Raw genomic sequence first — 17955 nt, 5'->3', positions numbered from 1 at the left:
ATTGTTTTCAAATGTAGTCCAAATTGTATCAACCTTTTTCTGCCATGCGTAGTCTTAAAAATACCCGAATTGGGTGGGAATCGGCTCAATTTTGCAACCCACACGAGCAGAAGGTTTACACCAAGGGTGTCTAAACCTTTTTCTCTGAAAAATTAAAGGATGCCAAAGGGCAACTTGACAAACTTTGACTTTCAGAGAGAATCCTAATCCTTTCTAAATAAAAGTTTGGATTTTTAAAATATATTTTTCTGTTATCCACTCATATATACAGTGCAGTTTTTGCACAAAGGTTTCAGATCATCAAAACAATTTTATATGGCACAGATACAGCCCAAGAAAATCGAAAAATCTGTTTCCTAATGATGATTTTATTTACCAAGGCACAAAAATTACAAACTTCTGGCACTCTGTGAAAGAGTAATTGCTCCTTGAACCCAATAACAGATTGCACCACCTTTGGCGGCAATAACTGAAATCAAGCGTCTACAATAATTTAGTTATGGGTCATTCACAACTCTTTGGAGGAATTTTGACCCACTCCTCTTTGCAGAATTGTTACAATTTTGCAATATTAGGCAGTTTTATAGCATGAACAGCCCGTTTCAGATCACACCACCGCATTTCAATAGGATTTAAATCTGTTTTTTGACTTGAACTCTGCCATGGTTGTGTAGAGCCATGAATACTGACCTTAACTGAGGCCAGCAATGCCTGCAGTTCTTTTCTGACCTCCTAGATGAGTTGTCGTAGCAGTCTTGGGGTCATTTTAGCTGGCTGACCACTACGGGGAAGGTTTGCCACTGTTCCCAGTTCTCTCCATTTGTAGATAATGGCTCTGGCAGTAGTTTGCTGGAGACGAAAAGCTTTGGAAATGGCTTTGTAACCTTTTCCAGACTGATAGAAGTCCATCAATTTCTTTCACATTTCTTCTTGAATTTCTTGGGATCGTGGCATGAGGCTCTGATCTTGTACCCTACTTCACTTTGTCTGACACATTCTATTTAAGTGTTCTCTTGATTAAACGCATGGTGTTAATCAGATGTGGGTGTGGTCTGTGAAATGGAATTCAGCTTTGCTACAATTGTTAATAGTCACAGTTATTTGGTGATCAATTACTTTTTCACAAAGGGCCAGACAATTTTGGCCCTGGTAAATAAAATCATCGTTTAGCAACTGAGTTTTTTCTTCCTTGGGTTGGTTCTGTGTCATAAGAAAATTGAGTGTGGGCCATATCCAATGAGATTTTCATAATTTTGGCCAATAAAAACTGGAATGCAGGCCGTTGGGATGTAGTTTGGACACCCCTAGTTTTAGAGATAATTGAGATAGGGTGACCCGAATGTCCACGCTCCGTCACGGCTGTCGTTTTGCCAGCGTAGCGTGACGGCTCGTGCTCGCGCCAAAATCCCGCGCCCCGTTGTGTGTGTACGCGTCCCTTAAACAAAGACAAACGAGTGCAGCTTCGCTCAATCGTCTCTGACACGCAATCTGGAGCTGACAACATCAGCCGATGCGCACAAACGCACACAAACATCACATCTTGCTCACAAGTATACACACAGACATTCACATTCAGAAACACAAACTCACACATGCAGACACCAATGTACTAATGTATAATAATATTCACACACACACACTTTACTATCTGACACCCCAACCACACAAATAGTAGCACACAAATGTGCCATCTAATTTTTATATAAACACAAATATACCAATATGCACTCAAAAATATATATGCTCACTCAAACCAAAATGCATACACAAAATCATTCAAATACATGCACAATAACATGCATTAATATGCACACAGGTATATACAGATAATGCACACAACACACACAGCCCTACACAAACACACACACACACACACACCCACAAGGACTCAGGTATCCATTGGGTAGAAAGTGAAAAATTGTAATTTATTAATCAATGAAATCTAAAATGAAATATATCTAATGAAGTATTTTTTTTTTGTGGCACAAATTTATAGTATTTTGAGTAAAATCAGTTATTTTACTTTGGCTAATGTTCTTGAGTTACTGTATTTTTTTTTATTTTTACTATAACCCATCCTTGACTATAAACCACAGTCATTACATTTTACACAATAACGATTTCTCTTTTAGAATGCAAACCAATTTTAGTGTGGCTATGCAGCAAAATGAATGCAACCCTAACATTTATGATGAACCAGTCAGTTTGAAAATAAGTAATACATTTTGCAATATACAGATATTTATTTTTAAGGTGGCCTGTGGATGACTGGCGACCAGTCTAGGGTGTAGTCTTAATTTCTCAAAGTCAACGGGGATAGACCCTTACACCCTGTGACCCTGACAAGGAGTAGCAGTGTTGAAAATGAATGAATGGGCTACTTTAAAGTACATGTGTGGTGGCATATAAAGTTTTTTTATGCAGTGGTCTGTTGGGGATGCGGGAGCATGGAGAGGTACAGGAACAGGCTGAATAAGCTGGTCAGGAGGGCCAGCTCTGTTCTGGGCTGTCCTTTGGACTCTCTGGAGGAAGTGGCAGAGTGGAGGATGCTGACCAGGATGATGTCCATAATGGACAGCAACTCCCACCCCTGCATGAGTCTGTGGAGTCCCTCCAATGCTCTTTCAGCAATAGACTGCTGCATCCTCATTGCAGGACGGAGCGTTTCCGCAGATCGATTTATATTACGGATCGTCTTTGAGATCATTAGGTGCCATTGATGGTGATGGACGTCCAATTTATTTGAACCCCAAATGGGTTAAATTAAAGATATGACTTTCTGGTGCTTCAACGTGCACTTTTCCATCCGTGAGCACTTGTTTAATGGCTGTTTAATGCCGCAGATGGACGTGCCCTAATAAGCTCGGGTTGGGGGGCATTGGCTGAGGTAGGCTGGCGTGCTGATGACGTGCTGACCAAGAACAAGTTGAGATGCTTTTTGCTTAGCGCGCACTTTGGGCTGCACGCGTAAAATGTTCTAAATGTCACTTCGGGACACAAGAAGTGAGGACGGAAAGTAAGGCGAGACCAGAAAAAGATGAAACGAGACATACCTAGGCAAAAGAATGAACTAATTTACTGCCGTTGACTGCGATAGCAATCCAAGACTACTTGTCTGTAGAGACATTTATACGAGGGTGTTGCGTGGAAAAAGAGAGGAGCCGCTCACGTCGGCTGTATGCTCGTATATCAAAATTTGTCTCGTATCAAGATATAAAACCTTTGAAATTTTCAAATTGCCCCTATGTCGGGGCACGCGTATGTCAAGGCATCACTGGATATTTGCCAGTGGCAAGCTGTGAATTTCAAACCAATGCCTTAAGTGCTATTTCTGAATCAATCCAAACTTCAAAAACTTTTATAGCTATAAAACCTTTACTGCAGCTACAGCTGTGAGACATAAAAAAGCGTCAAGAAGTACAATAAGTACCTCATATATTGGAAATATTATTTAGCAATATAGCCATATTTTACCCACCAAAAATCCTTTTTATCTGTATACAAAATCCATCCTCCTTTTCTATCGCCATCCAAGCTAATGCTGAAAGTTGAGCTTGTCCTGTCGTATTTCTGGCATAAATTTTTATTTGATTCAGTGCTGAAAATGTTCATTCCCGGTTGTGACAGGCTTGCTTGCTTCAGAATTGTCAGAGCTTTCATAATGATGTCCAGCTTTCCTTGAAAAGTCCGTCTTGAAAATGGTTTGACAGTAAATCTGCAAACCCATTTCTTCTCCTCTTTCAGCCACTGCGGGTTGACAAAACCACTATTAGATTAACACAACAATATATTTGCTGGTGCAGCTTCCTCCAGATACAGTTAGGTAGCTCTGGCTGTTCCACTCTATCTAGCCAATCATAGTTTGTGAAAGCGATGACATATCGCCTATGAGAAGGCCTTGGTGTCGCCAACTCCGAAATCTGCATACCTGTCAACTGGTACGTTCTCGCCGTAATTGGTACAACTGAAAGCCCATTTTTATATTGGTACGCTGTACACATGAAAATGGTACGCTAAACGGTGATTTTGAGAAAAAAAAATAAATTAAGGCACTTTCTAGCCATTTTTCACCATCCGCCATTGTTTCTTCCCGGAAACGCATGTCTGCCAAGTGATATATGTACCGGCGCCTCTGATTGGCTAAAAAAAAAAGATCATGATAAACATTTCGTTTTGTAACACTTTCACCATGTGATTTCCGTTTCCTGTTCCCTTGTTTATGTTTACTTTCATTTTCACTTGTTGTTCGTGATTTTTTACAAAAAAGTAAAGTGGTAAGATTTTCCATGTATTTATACATATATGTAAGGGCGAAAACAAAATTTGGTAAGATCACAAATGGTTCGAGGTTGACAGGTATGAATCTGATTGGCCAAAGCAGCAGTTTTATCGATGCTGGTTTTATCCAGCAGAGCCTGCAGAACTGATTGTAAAAGCCTCAAGGCAGATTTCTGACCCTGGCAACAAATAATGGCTGAAATGTGCTTAAATATGAAAACATATCTTGAAGCAGTGCGACCAGGGGAAAAGCAATGAAAGGACGCTGATAGACAATTTGGAATTATTTAATAAATATTCATGGACAAAACATAATTAACATCAGTCCATGATTCAGATTTTTTTTTTGGGCCAACAGAGAAGGCTTTGAAGGCCCTGATGTCACACCACTGCTAAAATCAATCCAGTTTGCTTGTGTTCAATCTGAATTTACAACAATCATGTGCACGATTCTATAATATCAATACGTGTCTTTTTGCATGCCAGTTAATACGATGCTAACAGAGTAGAGTAATTTTTTACGTGAATTATTATTTGGTAGACTTCAGATATCAAAAACCGCACCCACATTCTGAAATACACAGCCAGTATCAAATTTAAAACCACATACAATGACTTAGATTAGATTTGCAATTGTCTGCATATTCTGCAACTTGTCCCGCAACGAGATCTGCAACGAGATCCTGTCACGCCATCAGCGTCAAAGCTAACGCTAAGGCTAGCGTTCGTGACATCATCACACACTGGAATGCTAATTAGTCGTGGTGGTGTCTTAGCGGATAGAATAACGGAGACGCGCGTGGAATGTCAGCTTTCTGGACAGCCCGAGGCTAAGATCTGCTGCCGGCTCTGCTATAATCCCGCCTCTAAAGCCAGGCTTAAACGTGGGTTTAGCGTGACACGGGCGCACAAGTGGAAGTCAATGCTGTGCGCTTTGCACTAACCATTCCACTTCCTCCTTTTTATTTTTTTTCTACACTTTACACAATTTGTTTGAAAACAGGATTTGGAAGTAAAAACACTCCTCACCAAATACCGTATTTACTCGCATATAAGCCGTATTTGTCGCACCCAAAAAAATTGACTCAATCGAGGCTACGGCTTATATGCGAATAAAAAGACGACATGCACGAAACTGCAAGGTGACAAAGACAAAACATCATAAAGCAAGACAAGGCGTTCGATACGGTCAACTATTTCAAAATGTCATAACTTTTGGCGCATAGGGAACATCAGATGGGGGGGTTAGAAATTCAGTAATTTTAGTTTGAGGAACACTTCCCCAACGTACCTTTTCGCTGGTTCGTTGTCTGCAGATGAAGTTTGTCTGTGGTGCAAACCACTGAATAAACCGAGCCTCTTTTTGCATTTTTCGAACTAACCCTTGCTTGCGGTAAATTGACGAGGCTTCTTCGTCAGGAGCTAAGCTATCATACAAGTTCTTGACCTTGTTTCCGAAGATGTTGGTATGCAGAGGAATGTTTTTCACCTTCACAGAGGCATTTATATTTTTGGTTTCTACAGTTTCTTTAGAGTTGCAGTCTACCAATGTACTATGGCTCAACAAACCCATCCGCAAACATGGGGACATACAAGAAGGCCTCTGAGATCCTGCCGGCCTGTTTTAGCTTCATGTGCTGGCTAATTAATTGGGTGTTAACTCTACCCATTCACGGTTGAGTTTGACAGGTAAAAATGTGTCCATATAGTCAAATAGCATTTTTTTTTACCTATGATTAACACATTGATTTAATTCTCATTTTAATTATTCATTGACACACAGTATTTCATTCTGTCTCATTTGGTTCGCCACACCAATGAGGACTACAGAAATGTTATTTTAAAAATGGTGTTTTTTAAGTCACATTTTTAATTCGGTGGTCAAGATAGACCCCGGACTACGGTTTGGCCACCGGTGGTCTAAAACAAGGGGTCCGCAACCACCGGGCCAGAGACCCCCGGTACCTGGTACCGGTCCATCAGAAAAATAAATATTAACGTTTTCAATTTCACCCTCCTACCTGAAATGAGATTTTTTTTAAAAATTATAATGATAAATAATTGCTCTTATGCTTGGGACTTATTTTTTGTGCTTGTGGATCTCGTCCGTGGAACATACAGCTGCCTCTACCTCCACACTTCTGTCTTAAGTTGACGCCCTCTTCATAGTCCGGTCCGCGAGAAAATAGGTTTACTGGTCCACGGTGAGAAAAGGTTTGAGGACCACTGGTCTACAAGACCAGTGCACAATCCAGATTACTCAGTGGATGAGCATCTTGATGGTGGCAGTCCTAGTAAAGCCTAAGCGAGAAGATTGTGGTGCATTTTGCTTGTTTGACCTTCCTCTTTTCCCTTTTGTATATGGCCGCACTCGACTTCCTTTGGACCAGTGCATCCTCCCCGCTCACCCAACCCGCTCGCCCACCCGCCCGCCCGCCGCTACTGCCTTGCCGCCAACGCGCACCCCCTCTCCCGCCCAGCTCCCCCCCCCCCCTTGTTGGCAGCGCGCAATGGCGCCCCCATCCCCATCCCCCACCCGATTAGTGGCGTTGTTTTCCTCAAACAGGACAAACGAGTAGTTGCTCTTGTTAGTCGCTAGTAGGAGAAAAATCAACATTTTGTGTTGTGTTTAATTGTCATCTTTTTGTATTATTAGACCCCAAAGGCTCCAAAAATGAAGCTACTCACAAGAAAGGTACTTTCCATTTTCTTTTCTTGCCCATGAATAGGCTTGTCAGAAGTATGGAAAAGTATTGACGTGTCAATACTGAAATGTTGGATCCGGATATGATATTTGATTGCAAAAGTTTCAACAGTTATTTGTTTTTGCAATACGACAGGTAACCAGAATATTGTTGTAAAGTGGGGAACTTCATTTTGCGATTCTAGGGATATTTCTGCATTTTTACGTGTTCATAAATTGACAGTCATTGACAGCTCTAAACATCCAACTCATTTAGAATTGTCTCTTAATGTTCTGATCATTTATTTTTCATTTAAAAATGCAAACCCAGTTAATATCCAATCAGACTTGAGTGGCTCGCATTAAAAATGAATTAATGTTTTATTTAACAATGAAAACAAAAAGGGGAAAAGAGTAAATTCTTATTTTTATTTATTTAATATTTATTTTTCAATTTTTTTAAATAAAAAAACTTTTTAGGATTAAAAAAGCTTTCATAAAAAGGGATAACATTTCCTTTTTTATCTTAATCCTAGCTTTTTGTTAAAAAGTGTAAAACACTAAATATATTTTTTTCCATTTACATTAAAATGTAAGTGGAAAACAGGAACAGTTTTGACTCAGTTATGTATTGATTGTTTAGATTTAAAAAATGCATCCTTTGATAATTAATAACCAAAACAATTGAAAAATATAGATGAATATTAAATCTAAAAAAAATGACGCATTTTCTTTTTTATTTCTTAAAAAAATGAAAAATAAGATGTGAATAATGGTTTAATGATTGCAATTCCCCTTATTAAGCAAAAAAAAAGTATATACATATATATATATTTACTCACAAAGTGCGCACTTAAAAGTCTATAATTTTCTCCAAAGTAGACGGGGTGCGCAATCGGTATGCACTAATCTCAAGATTCTGTAGATGTCGCTATATAACGCTGACATCCTGACTTCCTAGGTACATTACTTTCTGACCAGGGAGACGTGTGAAAGATCATACTTAGCTCATGGCAATATTAGCATTCCAGGATGACGTTTTTGTCTGCTGCCAGTGACCGAGACCATCCGGATTGGAGCCCAAATGGGCAAAACACGATCGTTTTTACAAAAAAAAAAGAAAAAAACTTAAAAAATCATGTGTATACAATTTGAAATGATCAAAACACATTTTTCCCAGATGTTATAAGTTGAAGGGTATGCCATATACATACATATACACAAACGGATGCACTGGCCTTGTAAGAAATATTCACTTATTATACTACGCTCATTTGGTGCACAGTAAGAAAACAGGGGAAATCCCAGTTTTATTTTAATTTAATTTTTACCACTCATCAAGCCTGCCTGCGGCCTAAAAGACAAGTTCAAGCCAGACGGTGGTAATCCACATCTCTGTCTCCACTGACCCCCTGCGCTATAACCACCTCCCCCGCTCACTCTTTGCGGATGTAATTTTTTACGTGAATTATTATTTGGTAGACTTCAGATATCAAAACCGCACCCACATTCTGAAATACACGGCCAGTATCAAATTTAAAACCACATACAATGATTTAGATTAGATTTGCAATTGTCTGTATATTCTGCAACTTGTCCTGCTCACACTCAAAAAAAGTGCCTCACTCGAGTCAGAAAACGTGAAAAAAATTGCAATTGGGTCACTTCAGCCTTCGGTGTGAGCATATTAATTTCAATTCACATCACAATGGTGGTTGGACGCTGCATAGTTGTAAATGTCGCCAATCGAAAGCGTAAAAGAAATGAGTAATGCAAACATTGATGAGCTAAAATAAACTCCATTGGTAGAAGTTAGTGGCCTTCTTTTTCCCGTCCAAACGCAATGACGCCATGCTTATACACCAGGGCGCCGGCGGCAAGCGACCATAACCTTACCTTCACGTGACATTTAAATATAGACTGTGACAGTGACTCAACCTGAGTGTGTGTGTGGGGGCTGGCGCTCAACTGCCATGATACATCTTCCTTGCTGTCAAGATGATTTAAAGCATCAAGCTAACAGCACAGCATCAACGGACTTCATTAAATGGCACACGTGCATTTTCATACAGGGTCACACACACACACACACAAAGAAGAAGAAGAAGAAAAAAAACAGGCAAACGGCAATGCAGTAGAAAAATAGGCAGCGATCATTCATTCCCTTCTTTCCTTTTTGATATTTTCTGGAGTTTTAAGAATTTAAAAAATCTTTATAGTATACCTACAGTTTTTTTTGGGGGGGGGGGGGGTTATCTAATACACCGTGAATCGGTGGTCCGACAATCACAGGGCACTTTGAGATGGACAACCATTCACGCTCACACTCATACCTGTAGGGGTAATTTAGAGTGTCCAATCAGTCCTACCTTGCATGTTTTTGAAATGTGGGAGGAAACCGGAGTACCGGAAGAAAACCCACACAGGCCCACACATGTGGACTGACCTGGATTTGAACCCAGGACTCCAGAGCTGTGAGGCCGATGCACTAACCACTCGGGCTGCTGATCAACCCACAATAATTCATATTTGAAAATTATAAATAATATTAACTGCTTGTCCGGTGTTTTACTTTTTAGTGATAAATATATATTTTGTGTATATTTACAGGTTTTTTGTTTTCCATCTTAAAAATAATACCATATTTACTCATTCAGTGTTGGTGTTTTTAAAAGAAAATTCTTGAAGAAAAAATAACACGGGGGGAGGGGGGTTGTAATGTTTTTATAAAAAATTGCATGTTTTTTTCAATAGTTGGCATCTATTTTTATTTTTAAATATTACCACTCATTAAAAAAATATAAAGAAATATGAAAACCATGAATAAAAATGTGCATATTTGCAGTTTTTTTTGAAGTTATTTATGAAATTTAAATTGAATAAGACAATATTTACATCGGCAGCCTCGTGGAGCGAGTGGTTAGCGCGTCGGTCTCACAGCTCTGGATTCCTGGGTTCATATCCAGGTCACCTCCAATCTGTGTATGTTCTCTCCGGCTGTACAGGTTTTCTCCGGGTACTCCGGTTTCCTCTCAAATTCCAAAAACAAGTATGGTAGGCTGATTCAACTCTCTAAATTGCTCCTAGGTATGGGTGCGAGAGTGCGTGGTTGTCCGTCTCCTTGTGCCCTCCGATTGGCTGGCCACCGATTCATGGTGTCCCCCGCCACTGGCCCGGAGTAAGCTTAGATAAGCTCCAGCACCCCACGTGACCCTAATGAGAATAAAGCGGTTTAGAAAATGAGAGGGAATATTTACATCTATGGCATTTCAGATTTATTCTAATTTAAAGTTTAATTTGTGTAAACCTACTTTTGTTTTTTTTCAATTTAATAAAAAAACAACTTAAAAATATAAATGAATGAAAACCACACTGCCTATTAACTCACTGTCTGCCAATAACTGCAATAGAGGTCCAATATATTTGGCCTGGGAGGGGTGAATGTTCCTTTCAATCACTGTTGACACTTGATTAGCGGCAGCACTTTGTTTTCTCGCGCTCTAGTGTTTATCTATGGCTTAGTGTGTTGATTTGCGTACACGTCGTATGCTAATGGCGGTATGAAGCAGAGCGGAAGAAGGAGATTGACAGCGATGCTGAGGCAAACGCTAACATGCGGAGTTGCCTCCAGGTTTGTAACGAGCATGCCATCGCTAATCAACTGTGACCAGAACGTCCCAATTGTTTTTACGGTGGCGCCTTGAAAAAGGGCTGCCTATGACTTCCTCTCATTTTAGCCATTAATCAATTCACATTTTTGGTAGGAATGTGCACTGTGAGCCAAAGGTGGGGTTATCTTAGGACAGGACCAGTTTTTTCTCATACTCTCAAGTCATTAGCTGCCATTGACGGTGTTCTATGAATGAATAATACGCCCCATCCAGTCCAAATGGATTGGACGTTTCGTGCCGTCAATGACCACCAATTGAGTTACCGTATTTTCACGACTATAAGGCGCACTTAAACGTCTTAAATTTTTCTCCAAAATAGACTGTGCGCCTTATAATCCAGTGCGCCTTATATATGGAAAAAACAGAAAACCAAAAACGAAAAACCACCACTGTCGGATATTAAAAAACACAAATGCCTGAACTGAAACAATACTGTTAAATATGCAGATGCCATCTTAGTTTACAAAATCCTCCATCATATAGCTCCTCCACACTGCAAGATTTTATACAAAAAAAATCCAAAACATCAACAATGGCTGGCTCTAGAGGTGACTGAAGTAGTGAGTGCTTTATACCTGGAAGTCAATAGCAATTACCGTATTTTCACGACTATAAGGCGCATTTAAAAGTCTTAAATTTTCTCCAAAATAGACAGTGCGCCTTATAATACTGTGCGCCTTATATATGGAAAAAATGTCATTCCTTGAGGGTGCGCCTTATAATGCGATGCGCCTTATAGTCGTGAAAATACGGTAAATATTACAATGGATTGGCCCACGTAATGGCCTTCCGAAGAAAATCATAACTGCTACGTGGTTGGGAACATCGATAAGGTTGGTACTCCTGCTCTAACTCATGAGAGTGGTGCATCCCTACACAAAGAGATTGTCGAATGAAATGAGAAATTTAACGATCCATAAATTAGCTGCTCCTCATAGAGTGAGAGTGAGACGTAGCGTCTTTCCAGACAAAAAAAAAAAAACGCTGCGCAATTGCAATCTTTTGTTGTTTTCATGTTGCATATAAAAACATCAAAATCCAATTTTTCAGGGGGCTATCTTTGCTGGCCCTCCAGCCCCGAGTCATGCCGTCGATGCGCACCCCGGCTGGGCGCCATTACGCCATCCCTCCCCTTTAAACGGACCACCGATGTGCTTGCTATTCTCTCTCTGGCACACACAGAAAGCCCCTGCAGGGATGCGCACACGCTGACAGGGAGAGTAATTGGCCATCAAAGTAATCCAGAATCCTCACTTAGGCCCGCCTGTGGAATTAGACGCCAACTTGCAGCGGGATATTGAGCGTGCGCATGTGTGCGTGAGCGTGTGTATGTTTGCCTGAAGCCTGCTGTGACCTGAAGGCTAATATATCGCATAAATAATAAAAGTACCACAAACAAGTACAGCTTGTTTGTAGCTGGGAGTCAACATGGCGGCCGCCATGTTTGTACAGGCGACAAATGCCCTCGCCAATAGTCACAACACATCCTAAAAATAGCGCATCATCTAGTTTAGTGCTTTATTTTTTTGTTATTTTATGTTGAATACATTTTTTTTACATTTGTGTTGAGTTGTTGATTTATTTTTCCAACCTGATATTTTAATTTGTAATTATTTTTCAAGACATCTATGTTATTTTCAAAATTGTGGATCCCCGGTTTACATTGGGCCTACCTTACCTTTTCTTTTCTTTTCTTTACGTTACAAAGTAGTGGATAAAGTTTATTATCCCCTTTTACGGCATTTTCCCTAAATTCAAACATGGCAGCCAGTGTGCGTCACACCGTCACTAAGACTGGTCTCCTCACTAAGACTGGTCTCCTCACTAAGATGCTGGTCTGCTATTGGTGAACTTTTTAGTCACGCCATGGTGCACGCTGACCGCCATGTTTGAATTTTGGAACTTTTTCGCTGCCCGAAAGAAATTCTTGTTTTTCATACGGTAAGAACAATGCCATAAAAAGGGGACAAAGAAAACGTTATATTCCACATCACAACGTGAAAAATTCACAAGGTTAGGAATGCCGTAACCTGGGGATCCATTGTATATATTTTTTTAATATTTCTGTTTTTCTTTTGACATTTCCCTAGCCATTCTCAGGACAGCCCACTTTATTTTGCTGTCCATATTTTACTGTTTTGACTCATTAGTATTGTATGCATTGTATGCAATAAAATAATAAGTTATAACACATAAGAAAATACCCTGGTTTCCACCAAGAAAAAAAAATTCTCATCTCTTAGTAATCTGCTAATTCAACTTGGTAAGTTTCCCAAAAATTCTCCCCAAAAACTGAAAATGAGCTTCTTCATGTAACGTAACATATTTTGTTTTTATTTAGTTCTTCCCAAATAGTTTGACCGGTACTTTTATTGAGCAATGTCCTTTGAATACTGGAGGAGAGACTGCGTTGATGTTTATGTAGGAGGATGTTTGACTTTGAAGCTAATTTATTGGTGCGGGCGTCCTCTTGGGTCACATGACATGGATTTTTCATCTTTGTTAATATTTCATCGTGATGGCGGCGCCGCCCGAAGGACGATAAAACACTGTGATTGACCTCTGCGGGTGTACCCGTGACATGCCGGCCGGCGCTTTCCCGTTGAGATGGAACGCAGATATACAGTCGTTGTTTGTGCCAGGGTTATGTCAAGCATTTCTTTATTTCAATGACAAAACAAAGTTAAAGGGATCTTATATGTTGAATATTTTAGGGGTCTTTGTTAGAATTCATGTGTTGCTGAACTTAAATTGGCAGCCTTTGACGGCGACAACCATCCAATCCATTTGGACTTTTGAGTCCAAGTGGATTAGACGTCTATTGCTATTACTGCTGGCTATCCAGTTCAGGAGTGCCCTCTAAATGGTTAAAGGGCCTCAATATCCTTAAAAATGTAGACACTGTTCCAAGGTAGTGCAAAAAAATGCTAAAATAAATGTAAGGTTTTTGCTTTTAAGGCTAACCGTTGTGCCTAATGGTGTAATTGATGCATTTGAACTGTTCAGATGCAGTGGACGATGATGGCTGTCGATGTCATTGTGACCTAATTGTCCTCTGATGTGCTTTTTTCAAACTTCATCCTCAGGTCCGCCAGTCAACGTCACCTGCAACATCTTCATCAACAGTTTTGGCTCCATTGCAGAGACAACCATGGTAAGTCAATTTTCGATGGTGGGGGTAAAATAAATCTATGTATAACGTGTTTACATATTTTGTCATGTTAAAGAAACAATCAAGATTATTTGTCTGTGTTCAAATCAAGAGAATTTTCAAAAGAGAGTTTCACTTATTTCAAAATTGGAAGACTACTACCGTATTTTCTCGGATATAAGCCGCCTCCACGTATAAGCCGTACCCTTAAACTTGCCTTAAAATCTTTTAATTTTACAATTTCTCTCGTATAAGAGACACCCCCTGATTCACAATTTCCACCTCCGTATTCATGGTTTTAATAACACACAAACTGGATTAAAAAATAATACAATGGTACTACTACTAAAAACTAAAGCCCCATTGGAAAAATCTTTTCTCAACATATGAAAAAAATTTCTATTTACGAAATGCAAAATCTAAAAAATGTCCGACCGGCTGAGTTCTTGATTTCTGTGCTTTCGACTCATTACTTCGACTTTCGACTTATTAATCGTCATGTTCTAACAGGTTGTTACTTGAATTTTTCCTAGTGTGCTTTTCCCATTATTCATTCATCCTTCTGACATTTTTTATACTTTTCAAATGCTATAAATCAGCCATGTGTGAAGTGTCACCTTTTAACCATGAAAATCACCTTTTTGGAGAAGATAGCTATTGATTCAGTTCAGTACAACCTCAAAACACCAATGATATTTCTGCACAACATGTTTTCCTATTTTGTATATCTGAATTAATTGTATGGTGTAGTCTAGTTGTTCATCTATGATAGGAAGTGGAATCTCGTATGCAAACTATTGATGAAATTTTAACACAGTTGTGTGCAGAGCACAAGCTGTGATAAATTGCAGCCAGAAAATTACCGACATCTTTTTTTTTTTTTTTTTAATTGTGCGATTAATTGACTTATTTCATATCACGGCAGGCTTATAATATGCGTTAATTTTCAAACTGAGGAGAAGCTTGAAATTGCCCTGGAAAGATATAAGCCTAAATGATTGCGCCTCATTGAAGCCGCCTCCTCCTTTTTAAGTGTGCGCATATGCGTCACCTTGGCACCATCTGCGCCCCCCAAAGGACTAAATTGACGCTGCGTCATTACACGAAAATTCCATTAGTGCCCAAAAGAGTCGGAAGCGTGCGTGCGTGCACACATTGGTTTCACTTTAAACCCCGCAACACTGTTTAATTTGAGAAAAAAATGGCGCTAAATATATTTTTTGATAAATCAAAAATATTTAAAATAAATGCTAACAGTTTCAGTTTTAATAAAATACTCGAGTACTCCAGAAAAATATGCAAAAAGGACATGAGGTTCATTAAAAACTGAATGTAAGAAATGTGTTGGGCGTTTCAGACTTCAATAGGTGTCCAATCCAGATTGCCATGGAAAAAAAGTATATAATGAAATGCATTCATGACGGGAAAAAAAATTGACAAAATAAACATTCAATCAATTTCTACTGGGACCGTCTGAATATGCTTCTGTGGAATTTCCCTAAAAAAATGTTTTATCATTGTTTTTAAAGTAACTTAAATTTAAAAGACATTAAACTAAATACATTTGACCAGTGCTACTGACAGCTTAGATGTCCAAACTTGGTAAACACTGTCAGTTTCAGTGTCATTTTCTTTTTTTTTAATTTCTTTAGTTAAATACATTTTAAAAAGGCGGCAAACTGCTCCTCTAGGGGCGCTGTGGGTGCAGGTGCAACCAATCCAGCACAGACAGTATAACCAATTGGGCTTCTTCGGAAAGAAGAAGCACCTGACTTCTAAGATACCAGATTTGTGGAAAGGAAAGGTTTCCAATTTAGAAATTGGAACAGAAGCCAACACCCACTTTGGCTCTTTGTGAAATAGTTTGCACACTCCTGGGTTAGCCTGTCCACCTCACAGTCCTGCTTTCGAGGGTTCAATCTGGCAACCAATTCAGGGTGTCCCCTGCCTACTGCCTACTTGGCTAGATTATGGTCCAAAAACTCAACAAAGAAACACCGTCAGAACTTCGTGACGACAAAATGGTCAAAACTACATAAGAGAGAATCTTGAAACATGGATAGTGGTTGTTGTGAGACAGCCAATGAGCCAGACTCTCCTGGTCCATATGGTTTGGGTGTCTGTTGCGCTCAGATGCAGCCAATGAGTTATGTAGCCAACAGTACAGTATGTTAATTTGTGTGCGTGTTTGGGTGAACAAGTGAACAGTGACTGCTTGCTAATCCTTGCCAGTACATTAGAAAGAAAAACAACAAAGTACGGCTATCATCAGATTTATCCATTTTTGTCCTCACGCTAATTCCATTAGGAGAAGCAAAAGTGTGCGCTTGTGTGTCTGCTTTCTGCCATTAATTGATTTGAAAAAAAAACAATGAATACATATAAATAAAATTAAAATCATATTGGGGAAAAAACAAGAAAGATAAACTATTCATTGTTTGGATTGGATTGGATTGGATAACTTTATTCATCCCGTATTTGGGAAATTTCATTGTCACAGTAGCAAGAGGGTGAGAATGCAGATACAGGAAAGGTATAATATATCACAATACAGTCGCAAAGGATGCAGAACAACAAAGCAAAAAGCACAAAGTGCAAAGCAAAGTTTATGAATTTAAGAATCACTTAATCAAATCATAATGACAGAAAAGCAGCAAAAACACAAAACAAGAAAGAGAGGAGGACGGAGCTACTGCTATCGGCTTCCAATTGAGCGGCACCATCTTGGTTGCAGTAGCAAAAACGGATACAGACTCCAGAAAAAGACGCTGTAGGGTTGGATAAAACTGGAACCGCACACAGCAAGTCTTCCACAAGATGGGGGAACTTCGGCAGACTGTGACCGAGGTTGAAAATATGCAGAGTCACTCTTCCAAGCTTATCCGCATAGTTCCTCAGTAATCTGGAGTTGAAGAATCAACAGTAGCAAAGTAGAACCCCTCGACTCCGTTTCCGGCCTGGTAAGTGCCGACAGCTCTTCCATCTTATCCCATAATGGAATGGTTGGTCTGAAGCGTCGCTTCTTCTCCCGGCGCTTTTACCCAGCTCCGAATTTCCAGCGGCATTGAGGTGTACCTTCTGCTTTGTATTGTACACAGCTAATCCCATGTATATGACAACGTAGGAATGGCTGAATGGTTCCAAAATAGAAGTAGCAGAAAGAAGCCAGGCTAACAGAACAAAGAAAGTTGTAAAATTATTCAAGTAAAAAATATAAAGTACAAAGTAAAGCCAACAGGATTGTATTAAGAAATATTAAAATGTGAAAAAAATATAGAAAGGCTGTAAAACACAAAAAAACAAATAAGAGTGGACAGAGCTACTGCCACCGTCCGCCGCGTGACGGCGCCAACTTGTCATTTCAAATGATTAAAAGGTAGAAAATAAATGAAATTTTAAAAAAAGGTATATTTGGCAGGACTACAGAGTGAACATCTTCTTGAGGCAGCAGTGGAACGACCCGCGTCTGGCCTACAAAGAGTATCCGGACGACTCTTTGGACCTGGACCCGTCTATGTTGGACTCGATCTGGAAGCCCGACTTGTTTTTTGCCAACGAGAAGGGGGCCAACTTCCACGAGGTCACCACTGATAACAAGCTGCTACGCATCTCCAAGAATGGAAACGTGCTCTATAGCATACGGTGAGTGGCACGCCTTACTCAGCCTCAGTCAGTCACTCTCTGTCAAACTTTTCCAAAATTCAGACCCTAATGCTGTAGTCAGATTAGAGCACAAGTGTCAAAGTGGCGGTCTGAGGGCCAAATCTAGCCCGCCACATCATTTTGTGCGGCCCCAGTAAGAAAATCATGAGTTCCAATTTACTGTTTTAGGATCAGATTCAAATGAAGATTATAAATGTATATTTATTTCCTGATTTTCCCCTTTTTGAATCAATAATTGCAATTTTTATCATTTTTTTTTCTTTTGGTATTTTTAGGTCAAAAAGCTTTTTGTAACATCTTAAATATAATTTTTGAAAAATGGTTTTCGTTTGAAATGAAAAACAAAGGATTATTAGAATATACTCATCCTTTGGCACTTGGTCAAAGGAGTCTTCAATTAAATATTGGGATTAAAAAAATACAGAATAGGATATTTATTACTTCCTCCTGTGCTCAATTGCTTCAGATTGGTGCTACCAAAAATAATCAAGGGTTATATCGGCATTGTG

General features: G+C 39.5%; 1 protein-coding gene across 5 annotated transcripts in view; it reads left to right on the top strand.

The window, feature by feature from the left end:
- glra1 (glycine receptor, alpha 1) overlaps window positions 1-17955 on the top strand; it is a 48664-nt gene that overhangs the window by 13686 nt on the left and 17023 nt on the right. For 4 of the 5 annotated variants that reach the window (XM_077732819.1, XM_077732817.1, XM_077732816.1 and 1 more), the window contains 3 exons: window positions 6935-6973; window positions 13719-13786; window positions 17202-17425. In XM_077732819.1, the coding sequence (XP_077588945.1) occupies window positions 6935-6973; window positions 13719-13786; window positions 17202-17425 (331 nt within the window). The remainder of the gene's footprint in view (window positions 1-6934; window positions 6974-13718; window positions 13787-17201; window positions 17426-17955) is intronic. The other variant, XM_077732818.1, reaches the window with a different exon arrangement.

Source organism: Stigmatopora nigra, chromosome 14 (genome assembly GCF_051989575.1).
Source record: "Stigmatopora nigra isolate UIUO_SnigA chromosome 14, RoL_Snig_1.1, whole genome shotgun sequence".
Classification (NCBI taxonomy): Eukaryota; Metazoa; Chordata; class Actinopteri; order Syngnathiformes; family Syngnathidae; genus Stigmatopora; species Stigmatopora nigra.
This window is presented reverse-complemented; position numbering and strand designations above follow the sequence as displayed.